Here is a 19,546-nt window from a genome sequence, read left to right on the forward strand (position 1 = left end):
TCGCCATTTTGAAACATGTGTGTCAGGAAGGCCTGTGCACGATGTGCCATCCTTTTTCGCAACCTGCCGTGACGGGATGTATGGAGAAGTTTAAGGCACCTGATTCGACCCCCCAAGTGCCTCATGTCTCAGCCCACGCCGGAGTCGGTGGTTTCGGTGGTGGCTAGTCAGAAGGCGAGGAGCCAACATAAGTGTGTTACGCCACCGGACAGTGAGGCCAGACAACAAGATGCTTTCAGGAAGAAAGTCCCCACAGTGGGCGCTATGACAGTAAAGGAGGCTAATTCCTTGGCATTATGGCCAGGTATGACAGGGAGATGTGGCACCGGTTGGCCCCGCCCTTGGAACTTCTCCCGGAACAACAACGCAAGGAAGCTATGCTGCTTGTTCGAGAGGGGGAGGAGGCCTCCAACCACAGCATCAACATTGCAGTTGACTTGGCGAGTCGGGCTTCAAACAAATAAGTGTTGTTCTCCGGAGGCAGGCCTGGTTGCGCTGCACTGACTTTTGTTCGGAAGTCCAGCATAAAGTCGTGGATATGCCCTGTGAGGCAGAGCAGCTCTTTAGAGAGAAGATAGATGAGGCACTCAAGGGCATGAAGGAAGACACTGAGACGGGGAAGTCCCTTGGGGCTCTGCAAACGGCCTGTTCTTTTAGCCCCTTTCAGGCGTTTCGAGGGGCTTCTGGTAATGCCAGATTTGCTGCACGCCGCAGGCAAACCTTAATTCGGGATTCCTCTATTTTGGAGGTTAAAATCTGAAGGGAAGCCGCAGGGGCTGGTTTATTTATACCGAACTTCCTATTGGGTAGCCTAAAGCGCCCATAAAGGACGTCGATAGGACACTAAGGTGTCGCAATTTTCCATAGGAAAATGCTAGGTTAAAGTTACTGAGGTTTCCTAGCCTGAAAATGGGAAATATTCACAGCATGTGAATCCATGAAAGATACCAACGCTGGAGAAATGGAGTTACAGGTAAGAAATTACTTCCTTAATATGCCCATAGAGGACAATGTCTTGTTTGGCAAGGCGGTTGATGCCTTAGAGCATGCTAAAAGAGAGCATCAGACTCTTAAAACATTAGGACACTTTTCTAATAAACCCTACATACAGTGTGGAGTTTTTACTAGCCGCCGCTCTTTTCAGTCACAAAGGTGTCCCAGAATATCACAATCTTCTTTTGGGCAAGGATCTTCATTCTCCCCGTGGTACTCCACACAAGCGCAGACAACACCCTGTAGCCCTCTTTTCAAATGTCATTCAAATGTGGAAGAGGTTGGCATAGAAGTAGAGCCCCTAGAGGTGTTTCTGCCCCAGCTAAACAACGACACAGATTCAAGTTCCCTGCCATATTTCCCCAGTAGGAGGTTGCATTTCTCAATTCACCCACGATTGAGAGGGAATCACAACAGACCAGTGTGTACTGTCAACCATGTCCAAAGGCTACTCAGTAGAATTTCTGGAAATGCTGCACCGCCATCTGCCTAAAGCAAGAATATCATCACAAGATTATCAGTTGATACTCTAGGCAGAAATACAGTCTCTTCTAGAAAAAGGTGCAATAGAACTGGTTCCCCTAAACTAGGTTAAGAATGGTATTTATTCAATGTACTTCCTTGTGCCAAAGAAAGACTTAACTATGCGCCCTGTGTTAGGCCTGCATCCAGCAAAGATGCGAAACCGCAAACCTTCCGAATGACATCCCTGTAGAAGTGGATTGCATGTCAACATTAGATATGAATGATGCACACTTTCAGATTTCAATGTTGCCAGCTCTCAGACGGTACCTAAGTTTCAAGGTGTAGGGTCCACTCACTACCAGTCCAAGGTGTTACCCTCGGCATAGCTTAGGCTCCTCAGGTATTTACAAAGGTTCTAGCAGTGGTTGCAGCCCACTTACGAAAGCAATCCATCCCAGTGTACCCTTAGCTAGACAACAGGCTCATAACCGGGGACACACCTGAAATGTGTCATCTGCACACTGACAATCCAATCAACCTTGTTTCAGTTGGGGTTGTTAATCAGAAAAGGTTAAGTCTCACTCACAGCCAGTTAAAACAATTCCTGGTTGGGATAATTTGAACAAAGACTCCCTGGTCTTCCCCTCCAGTGAGTGTTCTCCAAACATGCTGCTTCAAATCCCTCTTTATACAGCCAGTCAGATAATTGTTTAAGGGCAATGCGCCTTCTCAGAATGATGGCTTCCTGCATCTTTCTAGTGCCACATGCAAGGTTGTGCATGCGTCCAATAGAAGATTTGCTGGTCTTGAGCAAACAGTCACTGGGGCGATCAGGTGGTTGTTTCGTAGGTTGGGGATTAATCACTGCAGTGGTGGTCAAGAGAGAACCTGTTAAAGGGAAAACCCTTTCTAAACCCTGCAGTGGAAGCCACTTTAACACTCATCACAGGGTGGGGAGCTCATTATCTCCTTCAAACGGCACACTGCGTGTGGACAATCAGTCTACTTTCTCTGAAGCAATGTATTTCCTAAGCCTTTAAACTGTTCGTACATATTTGCAGAAATGATGACCATGTATAAAAGCGAACTGCGCTTTCTGTAACCAGCACCTTGATGCCCCCGGTTTTTGGTGGGCTTTATAAATGACAAAATAAATAAAAAATTAAGCATGTCAACCTAGAATTGCTGGCAGTGTTCAAAGCCCTTCAAGTCTTTCAACGGCAACTGTTGGGGAAGACTGTTTGTCCTCACAGACAGCGCAACAGACATGTTCTACATAAACGAACAAGGCGGGGAACACTCCCCAATGCTGTCCAAACTAGCTTAGAGTTTTTAGAAGTGGTCTCTCAACAATGACATCTTCCTTCTGTAATGTGTTCAAGGGGGACAAAACTGTCTAGCGCGCCCCTCAGAACACTAATGGGAATTAAACTCAAACATTCCACACAACCTCTTCAAAGATTGGGCCGGCATACATACATCTCTTCACAACGCAAGAGAAAGCAAAATGCCCCATTACACATCCTGGTGTCACCAAACAAGTTATAAGGGGAACGCACTGTGGATCAGTTGGTCTGGGAGACCACTACTCGACAGAATAATACACAAGATCCACCAGGAACATCTCACAATGATCCTAATCGCTCCAATGTGGGCACAGCAAACCTGGTTCTCACACCTGTTCAAAATGTCACTTTGCCCACAAGTCAAACTGCTGAGCCCTTTCAACATGTTGTCCCAGCATCAGGGAAAAACACTGCATCCACGACCACAGTCACTGAACTTGGCAGTCTGACTCCTGAGGTCATAGAATGTGGGCACCTAAACTTACCTCAAAGGTGCATGGACATCTTAAGAGGCACATAAACCCAACAGAAGGCACTGTTATTTCAACAAATGGAAAAGCTTTGTCTTGTGGTACAAAATAAGTAATGTCAACCCCATTGACTGTTCACCTTCTAATATAAAACCCTACCTGCTATACTTGTTAGACTCCGGTTTAGTGTTTAACTCTCTTAAAGTCCACCTAGCTGCACACTCAGCATACACCACCCCACAAAGCAAGGCATCTTGGTGGAGGGTTCCCGTGGTTAAATTTTTCAACACAGGGGTCAAAAGACTATATCCTCCCATTTCAACTCCACTCCCAGGGTGGGACTTAAATGTCATCCTTACAAAGCTTGTAGGGCCACCTTTTGAACTTGTGTATAAAGCTATTCCTACGCACCTCACCTATAAAACTGCTTTTCTAATAGCCATCACAACAATGAGAAGAGTCACTGAACTGCATGCCCTTTCAGTTCAAGATCCATTTGTTACCATTCATAAACACAAGGTAGTGTTGAGAACACATCTACTATTTTCACTGAAATGTATTTCCAAATTTCATGTCTGAGTAAATGGAACTTCCAGAGTTCTTTGAAAGCCCGTAAAACTCTACGGAAAGGTCCCTCTGTACACTAGATGTTAGGAGGGCGGTGATGTACTATCTGGATAAAACAAAACCAGTAAGGAAGACAATCAGTTTTTAGTCTCCTTAGCTGCTGGAAGAGAATTAAATCCTGTCTCTGAATCCACTATTTCAAAATGAATTGTAGATTATATGTAGTAACCTTGTGGGAGAATACACCAGCCTTGTCCTCTTGGCAAATAGGCAAACCTGCCTTTGGTATAGGTCTCTAGTACACAAGTTGGTAGAGTGACTGAGCAGCCAAACTTATCTCAAGAGTGGTCAGTGTGAGCTGTATAGGTTCAGAATAGAGATTCACAGTGACAGGTATTCAAATAACACTTCTACTCAAGGTTTCTTTTTAAAAATAATGATTAATTTAACAGTTTTTTAAAATAATCCTGCTTTATATGTCAATATGTAACAAAAAATACACTTAAACTACACTCCTTCAATTTTAGTAAGTAAGTAGATACCCTTTTGGGATGGCACACAGCCACTTCATTCACCCTGAGGTGACTTAAATTGCTAGGACACTGTGGACCTTGATATATCACTTTTACACTTAATGCAATACTGAGGTTGTGGGAAAAGGTTAGGGGAGGGAACGAAAGTTAACAAGCCTCTCAAACAGGTGCACACTTTTCAATCCCCCAATGAAATATAGATTAACCCTTTCCCAGCTATACAAGTAAGATATGTATGACTTTTTGGAGGGACATATCAACACAAAATCAGAGGGTAAGAAGAGTCTTCAGGGAGCCAGGACAGCCATTGTTAATTTTGACAACGTCTATGGGAGCTCGGGCACTTCTTGAAGATAGCACAAAAGTCTTGCACAATGTTAAAGATTTTTGTTGTTGTAAAAAAAATTCACTGTTGGGCCACAAGCTGGGAGGTTTGTGAGGGGCAAAGATGCAAGCAACCCTGCACAGGGCAGCCAATGCAAGTCTCCAGTGAGAGCAAGGAAGCTGCACACAAGAGGCAAGTATCCTAGTTACACAGTACCTTGATTCTGAAGAAAAGGTTCCAGCTGGCTTCTGTTCCTGTTGTGGTCTTGCAGATCCTGTTGTTCCTTGGCCTTAGTCGTGGGGATAAGAGGGAGGACGTCTGGGACCTCCTGCACTACTGTTTGAAGGTCGGCGGCAGCAATGGGCAACCCCAGATCAGCAGCACTTTGAGGTTTTAGCTATTCGCACCACCGCAGAACTTGGACACCTTGTGGACTTTCCTTGCTTCTGGGGATGCACTCGTCCTGGTGTTACTTTCCCCTGGCACTCGGTTCCTGAAGCAGCAAAGAAGTACAGCCAGCAGAGAGAGGGGTTCCAGGCAAGTTGGTCTTGGGGGCTGATTGGTCCCACTAACCCAAGGGGGAGAAAAGTCGTCCTCTCCAGGCTTCTCTAGTCGATTAGAAAGTCAGAGCTTCACTGCAGCAGGGCTTCACCAGGCAAACCAACGGTCCAGGAGGGTGCAGCAAGCTTCTCTTCCAGTTTCTTCTTCGGTTCCTTCGCCCAGTGGTCAATTCTGCCTTCCTTGCAAAAGACCTTGCCTTTTTATGCAAGTTTCTCCCATTCATTTGCAACCTAGCTGTCACTCACCATGCAGGGTGGCTGTCCTCCAAGTACAGCCAGCCAATCACCTTGGGTGCATTCCTGTAACCAAGGAGAATAGGCAACCTCCCTCACTTCCTGCTCTGCCAGACAGGCTGGAGCCAGATGCAGGCTTTACCAGTGAATTCCGCCAAAGGCAAAATTAACAAAGGGACCAAACCTGGTTTGGCGCGCAGAGTAAATCTCAATAAGGACCTTTCCAACAAGAAATGGCAAAAAAAGACCAGGGCCATTTTGAGAAAAAGGGCACCCATGGGTGCAATACTGCAGCTGATGATTCAGCCTGCAGTAAAAATGCACAATGGTAGGAAAAATAAACCACTGCTACCAGCCATTAATTATAGAAAGGGTAACATACAAATGTTACAAGAGACGGTAGACAAAGGGGATACTAAGTAACCCCTCCAGCACTCTATGTAAGATAGTGTGTGCTTGGTCTACAAAAGATATAAAGGTAAGTAAAGTCAATTTCACTTCACTACTCTGGGAAACAGTAGTTTATCCGAACAAAGGTATTTAAACCTTTGCGAAATCCAAAGGACCTGTCTGTGCAACTGCACTGAAGGTGCTTTGTGTCACAATGCAAAAAGATGCCTATGGAGTTTTCGACTCCAAAACCAAAAGAAACAGAGCCCAAATCAAATAAAAATACATGAGTGAATAAAAGGGCTCACTCACTGCAGAATAAAAATAAAAATTCCAGTAAAAGAGCTGGGTGTCTCGAAGGTAGAAGGGAATTAACACAAATGAGAATTCTCTATAACAAATTCCATCCAACTTTCCATCTCTCTGGACAAAAAAAAATACTATTTACACCCAGAGCACACTCAACTCGAGGTACCAGTGCTACGTGCCATTAGACGCTATTTGCAAATCAACATGGAGTTCAATTCAGACTTTCACGTAGCATTACTGCGTGGAAACTCCTACAAGAAGGGATTCTCAAGTGGGACAAGTGATGCTAAGACATCTTTTTGCCGCCGCTGTACCTTCTAACAACCCACCTTCTCCAGGTACTGCTTGCTAGTCTATGCAAAGCATGTGATTCTAAGCAGATCCACAAGCCTCCGAAGACAAATATTACATACCTGTAATAGTCTTTCTGATGCTTGTATCTGCTTAGATTAACATGCTCCCACCCTTCCGCCCCTCTTGGAGTTGAAGGTACATAGACATTTTACCTTTCTTTACCTTCCTGTACTCTCATACGCATTCATGCTCTCATGTTGGAAACAAAACAGTCTGAGGAACCTAAACGTGTGAAGGACCATGGTTACAGTATATGTCACATTAGGGATTGTATTACAGAAACGCCCTTCCGATGCTCCTTTTCAAGTTTTGATAAGTCCTGCAATACTAGATGTAAGCCTATGCAAAGCATGAGAATCTATATACAAGCATCAGAAAGACGATTACAGGTATTTAATATTTGTCATATGCTCATTTTGATTGTTCTTCACGTGTATGTTTGTTTGTACCAAACAGAAAATTGGATGCAAACGTGGCATTGATTCCCATGGGCGGTTCCCTTCCATGATAGAGTTTGGGAAGTATGAAATCCAGACCTGGTATTCTTCACCGTACCCTCAGGAATATGCCAGGTACATATTAATTAGTCATTCTTCTTTGAGTCTTACACATTTTCAACTTGATTGATTTCTCCACCCTTGTGCATGCATTCACTATGTAAGATTATCAAACCCACATACTATATTGATTGTTCCATATAGTGAGGCAAAAAATTGGATATGTGGTAGATGCTGAAAAGAACTTGAACGTTGTGCATAGGAACAATGGACCCAACACCTTAACTAAAAGAGAATTGTAGGCTTTTGTGACTGGCAAGAATGTGGTGCTCTTAGAAACTGTTGCTCCTTGTCCCCACCCCCATTGAAGTTCACAGCTTAGTTCCTTCCTGCCAGCCAGTTGAAATTTGAATTGTGCTACAGCAATTTTGATTGCATACTATACCGACTTTAAATGGATTCAAAGTGCACTGACTATTGTCCGTTTTCATTGTGTTTTGTAGTCACATCTGCTTCCTTTTTTCTCCCGTTTGGTTGCATCAAAGGTGTCGCCTGCAGTGAAAAGATCACGGTCCACTGCATCAGATAATTTTACCACCTTTCAATCTACCCCTTTTGTTTAGATAACCAAATCAGTCCAGAGCTGCTGATCTCACAAATCTTCAATCGATCTGTTTGCTCCGAATCATTTGACCTTTCTGAAAAGGTAGTAGTTCCCTGGGACTAGTTTCTGGAACCTGGATGAGGGTTTTCTCTTGAATTTAAGACTAGATTCCCTTGTAAGTGGCAAATGTATCACTATGGCTTATGCATCTGAAGGTCTGAAGCTTGGACAAACTACTTGTTTCAGGCGTTGGCCTATTGTGCTAAGTTTGGTCCCCTGTCTTCCATGCTTATGGGACATTGCATCATACGGAGCCAGAGTTTTTTTTAGTAGTACGAAAACAAATTGTCCTTTTATTTTTTAAGTGAAGCTGTGTGCAAATGCTGCACCATCACAACCTGCAACGCTTTTCGTCCCTTTCTCCATGCAATAGGGCATTGAACCGTATAGTAAGCAGTTTTTTTTCACACTTATTCTGTCCTTAACTTGTCATTTTTCCATTCTCCACTGCCCCCCCCCCCGTATTCCCCTCTTTTGAGGCAGGTTCCAGCCCCCACCCCCTCACCTATACCACTACAAAGGGACTTTCCGTGTGCATCCCCTGGCTGCCATTTCGTGGTCTTCAGCTTGCACACACACTGCAATGCCTTGCTCAATCACATTACCAGTAAGAGTTTGTCCTAACTTGAGGAGTCACTATGCACACTACTACAAACATTCTCTCTGAACACCACACCATTGGTATTCTGAAAACCCCTCCTAATCCACTCTGCCTGTTTCAGAGGACATTGAGAAGCTTTTCCAGATGTGAGCCATAGAACAGGTACTTCGAATGGATAGTGTCCTCCAACATATTCCTCATCTTAGATGTATTCATCCAGCTTTAGCTGCTTCGGAAATCTTTTCTTGGCAGAGGGCGCTGTGCGTTGATGTCGAGTCGACGTCATCGGGTATACAAGTAGCGCGCACGGCGCCAGTTGGCCTCAGTTCCGTTTTTCCTGAGTACGTTTTGCTTCAGAGACTCTGCGTGCCTGGATAGTTCTGTGACGCAGTTGTTGTGAAGAAGATATTCAAGATGTCGTCAACACAGACTACCCCGCGTTTGTGGTTCAAGAAATGTAAAACCTGCGGTTCCAAAATGTCGTATCGGATCCGCACCGAGAATGTCTGTGGTGCCTCGGCGAAAACCACAACATGGAGGCCTGTACAAAGTGTCAGGCAATGACGGGCAAGGCCTTGCGAGAGAGGAAGGGAAAGCTACAGGTAGGTCAAAAACCTGACGAAAAAGCCTGAAGCGTTGAGTCGAGAACCCATAAGGAGAAATCTCCTCGACGCGAAAGGCAAAAACATAGGTCTAGGTCCCGAAGTGGTTCCCACCACTTTTCGTCTTCGATGAAAAAGTCTAATAAGAGACGCCACCGGTCCCCTTCCACCTCGTCTTCTGACGAATCCCCCAAGAAAATCAAATGCCCCACAAAACGTCTTCCTCCGAAGAACGGGATGCATTTAGAGTTAAAATGGAGGTTTTTGAAATGGCTAAGCCTTGGTCAGCGCCTTCCTCGGAAGCCGGCCGTGAGCGTTACCGTTCCAACATTCGCGCGCTCTTGAGCGCGGGTGATCCAAGGAGAAAAGATCAGGAACCTTCCAGGACCTCGAGTGATAAAGATTGCTCGAGTCGAGCACGAGCCTTCGTAGAGCGTCTCAATGCCCTCCAAGCCAGCTCCGTCGACGACTACTATTTCGTCTACGCCATTGACGCCTTTAGTCGACGTCGACCCCGAAGCCTTCAGTGACAAAGGTTTCAAAGGCTCCAGTTAAGCCAGAAACTGACAAAATAGCAGCAAAAGAAAAAGCTGCAAAGACTACAAAGCCTTCAACCTCCACTGTAACAGCTCCTGCAGAAAAAATGTATAAACCTCTGCCAAGGAAAGAATATTTTAAATCCTTGACTTCAATTTTTGAAGAACAAGAAAGGTTTGAGGAGGGGGATGTTCCTTTTGGCTTAGAGTATGGCACCCCTAATGTCCCAGAATGTCTAATTTCTGAGGAAAGCAGAATGAGGGATTTAGTGGAAACTTTGCATAACGCAAGTGGAGTGGACACATCACTTGAGACAGAATTTGGCAGTCCAGAACCAGGGAAACATGCCAGTCCTTCATACAGACAACTGATGACAAAGGTGGTGGATTATTTAGGATGGGTTAAACCACCAACTCAGTTCATCCAGGATGACCTGACTGACATATTGGATCATGGCCCCACTGAAGATCCGATTTTACCCTTCCATGTAGCCTTACAAAATAGGGTGGCCAAAAATTGGGAGACCCCAGACTCAATTCCTCCCGTGAAAAAGTCCCTCACGTCAAAATACCCTTCTAGTAGCAACCCCGGCTATCTGTCCAAACACCCCACTCCCGAGAGTCTGGTGGTCCAGGGAGCCAAAGCTTCAAATAAGGTGGCGTACTCTTGCCTCCGGATAGGGACGCCAAGCGTGTGGATGGTTGGGCACGCAAGGTATTTTGAGCTGGAAGTATGGCATTCAAATCGGCCAACTCCACAGGTACCTTGGCAAAATATTCGTACACTCTGTCGGAGTGCATTGCAATGGCGGCGGAGCACATACCAGAAGGGGAGGAAAGGGAAGGATTCCTAACCATCGTTGGAGATGGAAAGGAAGCCATGCAGGAATCCCTTCAGTCTGGATTGGGCACTGCAGATAGCGTGAGCAGGTCCATGGCCACTAGCACAGTGATTCGCAGATTTGCATGGTTGCAAAATTTGGTTTCGCACCAGACGTGCAAAACAGTCTTTTGAACATGCCTTTTGACGGGTCTCACCTTTTCGGCAACAAACTGACGGGATCATTGAGAGGTTGCAGACCTCAAAAGTGGCTGACAAATCTTTAGGAGCTGCTATTAGGCAACCTCGGCCTTTTCGTGCATCAGGACAATCTTGGAGGGGACGATCCTATTGTTGTTACTCCTCATATGGAAAGGCGAGAGGAATGGCCAGTCAAAGAGGCCAGAGAAGAACCACTCGTGGTGGATGAGGTAAATGTGCTAAGCCAGCTGCAGCTGCTTTACCATCAGCAGCTGCAGCTACTGCCACAAAACCACTTTGAGGACTTTCATCACAAGACTCCTGTAGGAGGCAGGCTGTCCCAGCATCTGCAAGAATGGCGAGCCATTACTTCAGATATTTGAGCTCTAGAAATAATAGTCCAAGGTTACTGCCTTCTTTTCTAAAGCAACCTCAAAGCAATCCACCGGGGAGACAGTCTTTGAAGTTTCCTGACCCGCTCCTACAGCAGGAATTCTTAACACTGCTAGAGAAAGGTGATATAGAATCAGTGCCTGTAGTGGAGAGGAACAAGGGATGGTGCTCCCCATATTTTTTGATTCCCGAAAAGGACGGAGGACTGAGATCCATCTTGGACTTAAAAGGCTTCAACAAGCTCCTCCGGAAGGACAAGTTCAAGATGGTTACTCTTTCTCAGATCCGTCGGGCCCTTCCACTTCAGGATTGGTTGGTGTCATTTTTCATGTGCCAATCCATCTCAAGCACAGGAAATACCTGAGATTTGCGGTTGGCGACTCATCATCAGTTTCGAGTCCTACAATCCGGGTTGACTTCCGCCCAAGGGTCTTCACCAAGTTGATGGTAGTGATGGCAGCACACCTCAGGATAGGGTGGATTCACGTCTACCCCTACCTGGATCATTGGTTGATCAGGACGCGTTCTGCCGAGCAACCCCTGAATAATCTAAAAGTCACCTGCCACTTCCTCCACAGACTGGGCTTCTCCCTCAATTTCAAGAAGTCACAAATGACCCCTTGCCAACAGCTCCAGTACATAGGGGCTGTATTAGACACATCCTTGGGAAAGAGCTCGCCTACCAAGTCGAGGGCTCAAGACATTCGTCAGATGGTTTTCAAATTCCAAAATGCTCAAAATCTCCAAGACTTCTCGAGGTTGCTTGGCCTCATGGCATCCTGCATTTTCCTAGTGTCAGAAGCACGCCTGAGGATGAGATCCCTTCAATGGGCTCTAAAGACTCAATCGTCCCAATTCTCAGGACAAATTACGGATCTCCTTCAGATTCCGAACAAGGTTTGTCAGGATCTTCTGTGGTGGACTTGCACAGAGAACATCCTAAAAAGAGAACATTTTTGGCAACCATGGCCGGAGATTACAGTAGTGACGGACGCCTCACTCATGGGGTGGGGAGCTCATGCCAACGATCTGACAATCAGCTGATGTGGGTCTCCATCGGAGTCCAAACTACACATCAACCTTTTGGAGCTGAGAGCAATCATACTAGCGCTGAAGGCTTTTCTGCCATCTGTCAGGAGAAAAAAATGTACTGATAATGACGGACAACACAGTGGCCATGCATTACCTAAACAAAAGAGGTGTAGGGTTACTACCTCTGTGCAGAGAGGCAATGCGGCTCAGGTATTGGGCAATTCAGGAAGGAATCTCCTTATCGGCAATTCATCTAGCAGGGAAAGAGAATATGACGGCGAACACTCTAAGCAGGCAGAGTACTGTGTCCTGCGGGTGGGAACTGGCTCAGGAAGTCCTTCAGGAGATCTTTGCCCTTTGGGGAACCCCTTAAGTAGACCTGTTTGCGACCGGAATCAACTGGAAGTGCGAAAGGTATTGCTCAAGGGAATTTCCCCCGAGAGGAGCCCTAGGAGACGCATTCGTGGTGGAGTGGAACTTTCCACTGCTATACGCGTTCCCTCCAAACCCCGTCATTCCTCAAGTCATCAGGAGGTTAAGACGGTTCGGAAACCACATGATCCTAATTGCCCCGGATTGGGCCAGGAGAACGTGGTACCCGGACCTTCTAGATGTCCATCTGCCCTCCGTTAGGTCTTCCTCAGAGAGAGGACCTTATCTCACAGGAGGGCCAGGTTCTACATCCAGAGGTCAGGATTCTCAACCTTTATGCTTGGTATCTGAAAGGCTGAGATACAAGGATTGGGACCTTCTAGATGACATCACGGAGGTGTTGCTAGCGGCGAGAAGGCCAGCAACAAAATCTTTGTACTGTTGCCGCTGGAAGAAGTTTTGCAACTGGTGCAGGGAAAAGAATGTTGATCCTTTTCTGTGTTCTATTCCAGAAGTGTTATTCTTCCTCTTATCATTGGCACATAGACGTCTCAATGTTGGGACCATTAAAGGTTATCTTGCAGCGCTTTCCGCTCTTAGGAAGAATGTTCCTATTTTAAAATTCCTTTGATAGTACAATTCTTAAAGGGACTCTCCAATGAGTTTCCTCCTTCTCCTTTTCAAGTCCCATTTTCGGAGCTTAATCTGGTGCTAAAGTTTTTGATGTGTGCACCTTTTGAACCTTCGCACACATGTCCTTTAAGATTACTAACGTTGAAAACCGTTTTTTTTGTTGCTTTAACATCTGCATTAAGAGTGAGCGAGTTGCAGGCACTGTCTTCTGGGCCACCCTATACTGTGTCCCACAAGGACAGAGTTGTACTAAGGGTTAAACCCTCGTTGTTACCTAAAGTTGTGACTGATTTCCATTTGAATCGGAAGATCATTCTGCCTGCATTTCTATCCTCCACCTCATCCCAGCAAGGAGGAAAGATTGCACAGGCTGGACCCGAGAAGAGCTCTAAGCTTTTACATTTCTAGGCTCTCCAAGCTTAGAGTGGATGATCAACTTTTCATTGGCTACACCGGATGGAAGCTGGGTCAATCGTTGTCAAAACAAACGCTATCATGTTGGATTGTGCTTTGCATTTCAGAATGCTACAGATTGGCGGGCAAAGATCAATCGTAAGGCTTGAGGACCCATTCAACCAGAGGCATAGCCTCTTTGAAAGCCCTTCAAAGAGGTGTTCAAATCAAATCTGTTCGTGAAGCGGGGACTTGGTCTTCGCGCTTCACACATTTTCTAAATTCTATAATCTGGATGCTTCCCACTATAAAGAGCTTGCTTTTGGTAAAGCAGTGCTGTATTCAGCTATATAATATTAAGAAATCTACTCCCTCCTCCAAATAACCTTTACACTGCTCTGGGAGTCTATCTAAGATGAGGAATACATTGGAGGACACTATCCATTCGAAGAACAAGTTACTTACCAACTGGTAACGTTCTTTCGACTGGATATTCCTCCAACGTATTCCTCATTGCCCTCCCATCCTACCCCTCTGTAGATTTTCCGGTGTTATTAACAATTCAACTCTCGCAAGGCTTATACCTGGCTACCTACACTATCTATACAGCAGAGCCAGAGGGGAAAAACAGAACTGAGGCCAACGGGCGCCGCGTCTGCTACTTATATACCCAATGACGTCACCCTCAACGGAGGCCTTCCAGGAACCTCGACTTGACATTGACGCACGGCGCCCTCTGCCGTGAAATTTCTGAAGCAGCTAAAGCTGGATGAATACATCTAAAATGAGGAATACGTTGGAGGAACATCCAGTTGAAAGAACGCTACCAGTTGGTAAGTAACTTGTTCTTCCAACGGATAGTGTCCTCCAATGTATTCCTCATCTTAGATAGACTCCCAAAGCAGTGTAAAGGTTCTTTGAAGGAGGGAGTAGATTTCTTATTATAATGCTGAATACAGCACTGCTTTACCAAAAGCAAGCTCTTTAGAGTGGGAAGCATCCAGATTATAGAATTTAGAAAATGTTTACAGCGAAGACCAAGTCGCCGCTTCACAAACAGATTTGATGGGAACACCTCTTTGAAGGGCTTTCAAAGAGGCTATGCCTCTCGTTGAATGGGCCCTCAAGCCTTCTGATTGATCTTTGCCCGCCAATCTGTAGCATTCTGAAATGCAAAGCACAATCCAACGTGATAGGGTTTGTTTTGACACTGATTGACCCAGCTTCCATCCATAAGTAACTTGTTGTTCTCTGGGGAGGTTCAGGGTTTTACACTAGTCTGTTCATGGTGCTGAAACCTATCCATGTTGGTCTGCACATCACACTTAACATTTGGGAGTAAATATGCTCAAGCAAAGGTTCAAGATGATGATTCCAGCGTAGATCTGGTCTGCCTTTCTGGGCGTAGACTGTATTTGTGCGCTGCACCTGAAGGACGCCTATCTGCATGTTGACGCATGGGCTGAACATTGGCAGACTCTTTCAGTGAGCAGTCACCATTTCCAATGCAATTCCAAGTCCTGTCAAATTCCCCCCCCCCACTCCCTCCCCCATGCACGAGGTAGATGTCTTAGCTTCTGTCAAGAGCGACTTGCTGTGGGTGCTTGGTACCTACTGGACGGGTCACTTGTTGAATAACTGTATCCACAATGATTTGAGAATGCAGTTGATAGTGGAGCAAAGTACTTGTGCCCTCTCCTCCATGCTCTGGGGATGTTCCACAGAACAGCGACTGTACCAGATTGTTCTGCAAAGTGGGATCTAATTGGGACTTTCCACCAAGTACCACAGAATGCATGCCATAGACAATTCTGTGTTGCACCTTCCCCGCACTCGCAGCTCTTGGAGAGAGCTGCATTATTGCACTATGGATATCCAGTACGACTGGAGTAACAGTCGGGTTTGTTTTTGCAGTGCTTTTATGTTGATTTGCCCACCTCTGCCTAACTTTTACTTATTTCCTTTTAAACTCTCTAATCGAGTTGGATGTGACCCTGGGCACCTTGTTTGTAGCACTGCTTTTCCACCTAACACTGACCTCACTTTGCCTGTCAGAGCCACTAGCACTGGAGCCCTTATATCCCTACTACTGAATGCACAATGTCTAGGGCCCGATCTGCTCTGTCACCGAAACGTGGCTAAAGGACACGTCTGGACCTGCAGTCAAACGAGCACTCCCGGACACCTATGATCTTGGATCGTAAGGTAGGTAAAGCAGGCAGGGGGTGTTGCCATAATCTTTAAAACCCCCCTGATGGCCAAATCTTTACTGCTAAATTATAATACTAACTCTGAAATCCTCTTTGGCTGCATTAGGATCTCCAATTCGGTTTTATCTCCACATTCTTAATCTTTCGCCCTCTGTGGTCAGACTGTTCATTATGCAAACAGTTCCTCCATCTGGAATTCTCACATCTCGTCGTTTTGGGGTGATTTCAATCTGAGCTCTCTTGGCACATCAAATATCGCACAACAGCAATTTCTGGAAGCCATGAATGATCTGAATTTGAACCGCTAGTTCTTGGGCCAACACATACTCATGCCAACACTTTGGATCTCCTTTTCTCTTCCCCCTCTTTGGTGACTGCGTTAAGACTGTTTCCTATTCTCTGGTCCGACCATTATGCAGTGCCTTTTCTGTTGCTGACTCCTACCCCCTGCGCACAGCTTATTCACAGACAGGTACTTAAACGTGGTTGGCGTCCAGTACTTCACACAGATATTGTGTTGCAAATACTAAACAATCGGGTTGATCCTCCGGATATAGATCTGGCAAATGTTGTGCACATGCTTAAAACAGTAGCCGCTTCGCTGGCTTCTCTACAGATGTGCAGGGGTAAACCCCACACCTCAAAACCATGGTCCGACAACACCTTAAAAACCCTATGCCAAACAAAATGCGAGTCAGAACGCAGATGGCGAGCCTCCTACTCACTGTCGGACAGACTTCTTTTCACACAGAGTTCCAAAGCCTATCGCCAAGCAATCCACCTGGCTAAAACTAAATACTACACTAGTCAAGTTGAAGGGGCACTAAATAAACCAAAAGAACTCTTCTCATTGGTTTGCTCCCTGCTATTCTATGGAGGTTCTCATTCCGTTGCAATCCATGTGCGACGCCTTGGTTAACTACTTTATTACTAAAGTCAACCAGATACGAGAATCTATTGCCACCACTGGGCTGCCACAGATTGAGAGAGACCAACAGCCCACTATTGATAGTATAGAGAACTGGTCCTTCTTGCTGGTATTTACGCCAGCAATGATCATCCGAACTACAAAGGGCCTCAAATCAGCTTCTCCATCTATCTAATGCCTCTAGCTATTTTGCAGGGGATCCTAGACCACATTACCCCCTGGCTATGTACAGCTGTCAATCACGCTGATCTCAAGGAATCCTGGGTTATACCATTGCTAAAGAAACCCTCTTGACCCAGCCATCCTGGCTAATTTCTGCTAGATCTCATTGGTTCCTTTCCTGATGAAACTTCTGGACTCCCTAATTTCTCCACTTCACACAGGGGGTGGTAGGTCAAAGGTTCGAATCAAAAGGTTCAAATTACAATAGGTTCGAATCAAAAGGACCGAAAACAAAAGGTTCAAAAATATATTTATTTAAATATTTTGTTTTTTGTTTTGGGGGGGTCCCCTCAACCCCCTTTTTTGTGGTAAAAATCACTTTTTTTTACCTACACGGAAAACCCAAACGAATATATGATTTAAAAAAAAATTCGAACCTTTGGTTTTCGATCCTATTGACACTCTTTGCATTCAAACCTTTTGTAATTGATCCTTTAACTGGACACCCACACAGGGTTCTTGGAGAAATCACATTTCCTAGAGCCGTTTAAATCTGGATTCCGGCCACGCGAGGGGAAACGGAAAGCGAATTGGTCTCTGTTAAGGATGACCTGACCAGACTTGTCGACCAGGGGAGGAGGTACGGGGGCTCTAATCCTGATGGACCTCTTAGCAGCGTTCGATTCTGTGGATCATCCCATTCTGCTGGCCGGCCTTTCTGGCCAAGTGCTTGCCTGGTTCTCCTAATTTTTGACTGATGGGTCCCAGGTTCTGTTCTTGGGGGTGTTTTCTCTCCTGTGCTCATAAACCTTCTTGTGGCATCCCGGTGGGCTCTGTCCTGCCCCCCGCACTCTGTAATGTCTACATTTCGCCATTTTTGCTCCTCATCCGTTACCAAGGCTTCCAGTCATACTCCTATGCCGATGACACCCAAATCATCGTCCGAATCTGGCCAAGCCAGACACTGCATCTCCGCTATGTGAGTGCCTGGCGGCTGTGAGCGACTGGATGGGGAGTAACTGGCTGAAGCTTATCTGGGTCAAAACGGAGGTTTTGGTGGTGGGTCCTGCCACCTCCCAGCAGGATCTCCCTTCCTCAGTTTCCTCCCCTATATCGCTCTGCTCTCCTGCCTTCTGGCCCTCTGAGCTGGACTCCTGCCCTACACCTGTTCCGGTAGTTGGGAACCCCAGGTTCCTATTCGCCAAGTCTGTCTGCCACCGCTCAAGTCAGCTCGATATGCAAATCTGGCAACTTCTATCTGAGTACTGAAGAAGGTTCTGCCCTTTCTCCCGACAAACCTCCACCCCTAGTAACAAGCAAGCTCGATTATTGCAACTTGCTGTTTTTGGCCCAGCCACCTTCTATCATCCATTGGCTCCAGCTGCTACAGAATTCCACAGCTCGTGTGGCCACAAACACTGCTTTTGGGATGCACATATCCCCAGTTATGCAGTCACTTCACTGGCTACCGATTCAGAAGCAGATTATGTTGTTAAATCCCTCTGTATTGTCCAGCGTGCCTTCTATGGTGTGGGACTGGAATTTCTCCAGAAGTTTAAACACTACCTTCCGGGCCGCTCACTAAAATCTGAAAAGGCTAGACCGCTCATTATCCCTCGGTTTTGCCATGCCCGTATGGGTGGCCGCTTCTTCTCGGTTGCAGCGGTCAAGCTGTGGAACGCCTTGTCCTTTGCGATTTGGGCCACTCCCGACTATTTCAGTTTCTTCCAGCTGCTGAAAACATACCTGTTTTAAGTCCTCTTTTCCCTGATATCCTCCAGCGCCATGATGCTTACTGCGAACAAGGGCTTCAGAAAATGCATTAACATAACATGCATGCCCCGCCCAACCAACTGACTCTTCCTCGACATCCGACTTGAGGGAGCGGTGTGCTTTGGCTGCATCTTGTTGTGCCATAAGAATCCTTACTCCTAAGGCGTCACATGCCCATTGGGTTCTGACTCTGTGTGGGTTGCACTGCTGAAATGCACAGCCTTTGCTTGATTTGTTTGCCACCACCACATGGTGGCACTCTTGCGACATGCATGGATTATTGCCTGTACACTCTCTTCAGCAGGCGAGTGGCGCCAGGCCTTTGGTGTGAGCTATGGTGCAGCAAGAGTAAAGTGGATCCAAAGTCTAAGGTAAGCAGCCCTTTGTTTTTCAAGGGCATCTTGTGCAGCGGGGACTCTCTCCTGCATCTGTTAGGGAGAATTTTCAGTTTCTGTGCCAACTCCCTTTAACCTGAGACCCCAATCACTTATGCCGGACTCTGGATTTTTTATTTTAATCTCCTGAGTGGAACTTCTTACCACTCACTCATTCTTTTTCTCTGACTGGGATTTTTGATTTTGATTGTTACTGTTTTATGGAGTTTGGTAAACTACATAAGCATCTGCTTTTTGCTTAGTGACACATAGCACCCTCTGTGCCCCTGGACTTCTCTTAATATTTAAATACATTTTCTTGTGAGAACTACAGTTCCCAAGAATTGTAAGATAATTATCTTTTTCTTTTGTTGGTCCAGCGCACACAACCTTATGTGGGGTGCTTGCGGTGTTGGGGGCGGGGGGGGTTACATAGTAACTCCTTATCCCAGTTCACATTTTACTTTTTGTTATACTGACTAACTTAATTGGCTGGTGGCAGTGGTTATTTTTTATTACCTTTTTTGTGCAGGTTACTAGCAGGCTGCATCCTCAGCCGCATTACAGCACCCATGGGTGACAATTTTCTCAAAATGGCTCCTGTCTTTTTTCTCAATTTTTCGTTTGTCCGTTCCTTCTGGGATTTTACTCTATACTTTAGAAAAGATCTGAGTCCTTTGTGAGTTTTGGCTATGGCGGGCTTCAACATAGAAAGTTACTATCCTCCATTATTGTTCCTTATATAACTTGATTCCATTTCATATTGAATGTTGTTGCATATTAGATTTGTGTGTGTGCCTTGTTTATGT

The 19,546-nt window shown here is 45.8% G+C and overlaps 1 protein-coding gene across 2 annotated transcripts in view; it reads left to right on the forward strand.

The window, feature by feature from the left end:
- KAT6B (lysine acetyltransferase 6B) overlaps nucleotides 1–19,546 on the forward strand; it is a 1,467,124-nt gene that overhangs the window by 710,905 nt on the left and 736,673 nt on the right. For both annotated transcript variants that reach the window (XM_069610967.1, XM_069610966.1), the window contains exon 9: nucleotides 7,003–7,118. In XM_069610967.1, the coding sequence (XP_069467068.1) occupies nucleotides 7,003–7,118 (116 nt within the window). The remainder of the gene's footprint in view (nucleotides 1–7,002; nucleotides 7,119–19,546) is intronic.

Source organism: Ambystoma mexicanum, chromosome 8 (assembly GCF_040938575.1).
Source record: "Ambystoma mexicanum isolate Mex_15411 chromosome 8, UKY_AmexF1_1, whole genome shotgun sequence".
Lineage (NCBI taxonomy): Eukaryota > Metazoa > Chordata > Amphibia > Caudata > Ambystomatidae > Ambystoma > Ambystoma mexicanum.